A 5,339-nucleotide genomic window follows, 5' to 3' on the forward strand; every position below is an offset into this window, starting at 1 on the left:
AAAAAAAATGACAATGAATTTTCTTGGTAAATCCCACTAACTGGTGCATGTCAAATGCGTAGAGCAGAGCCAATAGTGTAGGGAGGCTTCAAGAGGCTTTATTAACAGTTATTAAAATTAGGATTATTTTATTTTTCCCGTGTTAGGGAAGTCAGGCTTAATAAGCAAGTAAGTTCAGCAGCACAATAAATTGATATTAATTTGATGTTAAAAACATTGTTCAAAATCAACATCAAATTTATATGCTCTCCGTGTTTAATCTAATGATTTTTCTTTTTTTGTAAAACGTTATTGAAAGTCCCCCCTGTAAGATATACAAAATAAGCAAGATAAACTAAGTTATTTTAATTTATTACATGTATACCCTGTTTAAAAACAGCAAAACAAAAATATTGATAGAAAAAAAGATGAAATATCATGATGACAAACCTGCAATCAAATAAGATTAATTCATGATTGCAGGCTGAGCACTTTTGTGTGAAATATCTGATTAAAAAGTTTCGATGATGATGAAATTTGTGTCGAAGTGTCTTGAATACTGGGCACGACCAGCGTTCTATAATTTGTGTCACGATCTTTCCACGTCCGACTGAAAGGGTCGAAATAGTCCTTGTGACGTTGTGTTAGAATGAGCTTTCGGTGCCTGAACGGAAGGCAGAGTTGTGGGCAAGTTGGAAATTCCGCCAAAGAGAGGACTGCAGTTACAACTGTCCGTGTGAGTTGAGCAGGCAATACTTGAATGGGGGTGACTTAACAAAGATTCGGAAGGAGGGAGCATGCTGCAGTTTAATTGAGTGGATGTTGCAATGGAGTGTGGGATTGGCATTGCAGACGATCGGAGAAGCGCGGCTCCTGTCATTCCTGGAATGATTTCGGACCTGGGTCTGAGAGGTCCCGGGGATGAAAATTGTCCAATGTTATTTGTTGGACGCTGAAGTCCGAGGGATGAGTAATAATTGAATGGATTTGAATTGGAAGGTGAGATGCTGTACGGATACGAAGCTGCGGCTGCGGCTAAATAGGCATATAGGTGTGGATCGGCAATGCCGTAGGGCCAGGCCATAGCCATGCGCTGTCTCTTGTCCTTCATTCTTCTGTTTTGAAACCAAACCTATAAATTAAGAAATTGTACATTAAATATTATTAAATTAAATTTTTAATCGAAAAATATTTTAGAGTAAAAAGTCTCAAATAATCAAGAGTTTTAGTGCATATTTTAGCATTTTATTTTGCATTTTAAGTGTAAAATATAATTGCACATGTGATTTAATACCTTGATTGTGTTTTCAGGTAAATTGAGAAGTTTCGCCAGTTCGCATCTGCGCGGACGCGAGACGTAGTTTTCTTTGTAGAATTCTTTCTCCAGTCTGCCAATTTGTTCTCTTGTAAAAGCCGTTCTATATCGACGTACACTTGAATCATCGCCATTTGTTGGGGATTCTGTAATAAAAAAAAAAACCAAGAGATAAGTAAAGGGTCATTCACGGATCGTAATATATAACAAAATTATTTTTTCTTTGAAGAAGATTATTTTTTCTCTCCCTTTCGACCATACTATGACTAACACTTAAAACACTAGCCATCTTTAAAGTAATTAGAAACAGTTGAATTTACTTCATCAATTTCATGCTCTTTAAGCAAAAGGTGCAAACAGTGCTGATCGTTAAGGAACTTAACTGCATGTACAAGGACAAAGAGCGGGATAATGATCGAATAATGGATGATAGGAAATTCTTTACAATTTAGAAGCAAGAGATGCATTGTTAATTAGAAAGCTATTACACCGTGATCGCTCTTCTGTTTCATGGTTTACAAACGAGACAATTAGGAAAATACGATTTGCCATAAACCTGTGATGGGACTATGATAGCGGGTTATTTTTTTTTTTTTTACTTTTTTTAGAAAAATAGCAATCGAGACATGTTCCCAAATTCATAACGGCTGCTTTTTTGAAAGAAATTGTTTTCTGTGGTTGCGAATTTTTCGTTCTTGTGGGGTGATATCTGGTTAAAATATAATTAGTCATAATTAATGGATCCCTTTAACCTAGCAACACACAAATCCGCTTTTAAATGTTAATGTCATCAACATCGCTTTGTGACACGTACAAAAACTTTTAGATCCTGTCACACCGTCTTTTAAAAATTATTTACGTGGGTTAATTACAGGTGTATGTTAATACCTTATCTTCTGGTTTTTAATTGCTGAATATGAAGATAAACCTGAGTTTGAATCTATGCTACCATTTTTTCAAGCGTTGCGCATGTCATATATTTATTTTTTTTTGGTTTTGTTTAAGGTGCTCGAGAACTGAGATCAATGAAGTCTACTTAATTTATGACTTGTGCAAGAATTTACCAGTGATAATAATCGAATCTGATAGGATTCAGTTTGGGGCGACGTTGTTTGAGGTTTTTAATTTATGCAAGATAATTTACAAACAAAGAAATTTTAAAAACAGAAATCGATAATTGATTGATTTGTGTTCTCATGATGGATTCACGAAAAATGGCATTAAACGCGATGAGAACAACTGCAAGAATATAATCTTAAAATAAAACCACAAAATTAAACATTTTAATATCTCATGAATAATTTATTTTTTCTAAAAAATATTATTTATTACTAATATTTTTCTTTTGACATAAAGATTCCCGTCGCGACTAAGATTGGGAACTTGATGGTGGTGATTTGCAACGATTTAGATTGCCTTGTGATATGAAAACAGTGCAATTATTTAGTTTTAAATAATGCAAAGTTAAGATCCTTTTTTTTTGTTCATTTCTCAAATTGACGTTATGATTGCAGGGATTTTTTTTCATGATATTAGTTTTTAAAACATGATATTAATTATGATACGCAAATTGAATTGATGGCCAAAGATAAAACAATTGTAGCAAGCCCAAAAAAGTCCAAGTTTTTATGAAACTAAATGAGGTACTAGAAGATAATGCTAAAGATGAAAATTTACCTTTTCCACTTTCTGAGGACATCAGTTTGTCTTTGGAATCTCTAAGGTCTCCGTCGCAGAATTTGCTTTGTGAGGTTGGGCTGTTAAGTAGAGAGTCACTGTCTGAAATAACATCATCTTCATCGGACGGGACCATGTCCGAGAGGCGAGCATCTGTTTGCATTTTAAAGTCCAAGGAATTCTGTCTTGAAAAATGATTCAGTTCCACGTTTTTCGCTTTCGCACTGGTAGTGTCGTGAATTCGATATTCTCCCATTGTTGTTTGATGCATGTTTTGTCACCAAAGTCTATAAGTCAAACTGCAGTAAGTCCATATAAATTTCAATCTTATTCTATTCCTTGAATAAACCCAAAACACTTCTTTGGCTAGCAGAGATCTTGAAGGTAAAAGTCAAAAGGTGCCGGTAGTCAGTCCCGGAGGAGAGAGGACCGCAAAATGAAGTAATTAACAACAAACAAGTGTATCTATATCTTTATAAATAAGTCACATTGCTTGTTAAGCTTGCTATTGTCATTTCTGATGCAGAGACGAGCGCTTAACTAATTGATGGGCGGTTTCACCTGTCAAAAAACTCACCTGGGCGAGATTTGGTGTAATACTATTGGACAAAACAACAATGAAACCGTTCCCATATTTCTGTTCCTCTGCTTACGTTTTTTATTGTTGAAATAATTGTATTTGAACACCAAAACACGTTCATTAATTAAATTAAACTTAATTTTCAGCAGATACTATTCTCGTGATTTTGTTGTTGTTGTTTTATTAGGCTTGACTTAAAGTCGATTTTAAGCAATTTATTGGTCATAAACCATTAACAAGATCAGAGAATATTGATAAATGTCGCTATTGGTATTTGTTGCTTTTTTGCTGTGTTAGTTTCAGTAAATTAAGGGCTCAATTGAACATCTTTGCTTTGAAATATGTACTGTATGCCACAAGCTCTAAAACAGACCCGAAGTCCAATTATCTGAAATATTAGCATCAATCTATTCACACCGATAGTCAAATTGACGACAACAAGTTAACATTCACATGTTACTTCTCATTTAGGTGGCAAGCTTTCACTGATCGACCATTCATTGCCAAACAAGGGTGTGATCGAGACATACTGACCATCAGACATTGCAACTATCCTGCAGAAACAATATGGCGTTATGTGCGTGTTAGATTACGATGTCCAGTAGCCGCAAGGCCCGTGTTAAACACCTTTACCGTGTGAAAATTAATTCCTGTCTATGCCCAATTGCCTGAGAAATTTTGTAATTATTTCCAGGTCAAGCTTCATTTTGGTACTTATCGTATAGGAGATTCTTTCATTAGGCTGCCGATGGCTGGCGTTAATGCCCGGATGTGATGATTGGTCAGACTTGTGTTGTGAACAATTTATTTCTTTAAGCATATGTTTAGTATTCCTTCATTATTCATATGGACATCCTCTAGATTGACCGATAAATAAACTCTTTGTCTTTGGACAACAATTAGAGATTTTTTTTCTTCAAACAAAGACTTGACATATGGTTCAAGAAACATTAGATTTTTTATCTTTTCATTTAATTCGATGTTTGTTTATTAAAACAACAAATATGTATTTAATTACTAAGCTAATGTCTTTGTCTGGAAATGAGGATTGACCGCCACGTTAATTATCAGATTACGTGCATAGTGGTAGTAAATGACTCTCCTCTAATGAAACCTGCAATATTGTTTTCATATTTGATATACGTAAATTGGAAATACCAATTTTTTATTGATATTATAGGAAATGCATAATTCTTTTCTCATTCCCTTTTAAGCGGAAACAAATTTGTCACTTTTAATGATGTTATTTAATAAACAGAATGACATTGTGACAATATTTGATATCATTAATGTGACATTTACGAAATATAGTGAACTGCATATTTTCTAAGTCTATCTGCTGTTGTCTAAATACACCTTCTCTCTCTCCCTTTCTCTTAATTCTGTTCCTTGGGAATATGGGTCGAACAAATGTACTACTATAAAAATAAAGCTGAACAAAGTAAAAAATTAACACTGAAATTAAAAATAAAAATGCAGACTTTTATATATTACTACTGTACTTACTCTACACCAAAGATAAAACTTCTCCAAGTATAGTGAACTTTAATGTTTCGTTTTAACAACCAATTAAGGTTCTTTTGTTTATCTTGAGGATATTATGGGGATTCTAATCATTAGTACATGTAAGTATTTGATATAGAAAAATCTGTTGAAATATATTCTTTCAAATAATTTTTATATATAACTAAATAGAAAGTAGTTTTCTGAAAACTAAAGAGCCAAGACATGATGAACAATCATTAGAAGAAGTGATAAATGGTAATCCGCAGGAGAGTTTCCAAATAT

General features: G+C 33.8%; 1 protein-coding gene across 1 annotated transcript; it reads right to left on the bottom strand.

The window, feature by feature from the left end:
• Nucleotides 1-335: 335 nt before the first annotated feature.
• LOC105327726 (homeobox protein vab-7) lies at nucleotides 336-3,486 on the bottom strand. Its single transcript, XM_011428340.4, has 3 exons — nucleotides 2,972-3,486; nucleotides 1,274-1,440; nucleotides 336-1,111 (listed from the first exon to the last, which is right to left on the bottom strand). Exons 1-3 carry the CDS (start codon nucleotides 3,240-3,242, stop codon nucleotides 569-571), a joined length of 981 nt encoding a protein of 326 aa, XP_011426642.3. The 5' UTR covers nucleotides 3,243-3,486; the 3' UTR covers nucleotides 336-568.
• Nucleotides 3,487-5,339: the final 1,853 nt, after the last annotated feature.

Source organism: Magallana gigas, chromosome 5 (assembly GCF_963853765.1).
Source record: "Magallana gigas chromosome 5, xbMagGiga1.1, whole genome shotgun sequence".
NCBI classification, from domain to species: Eukaryota; Metazoa; Mollusca; class Bivalvia; order Ostreida; family Ostreidae; genus Magallana; species Magallana gigas.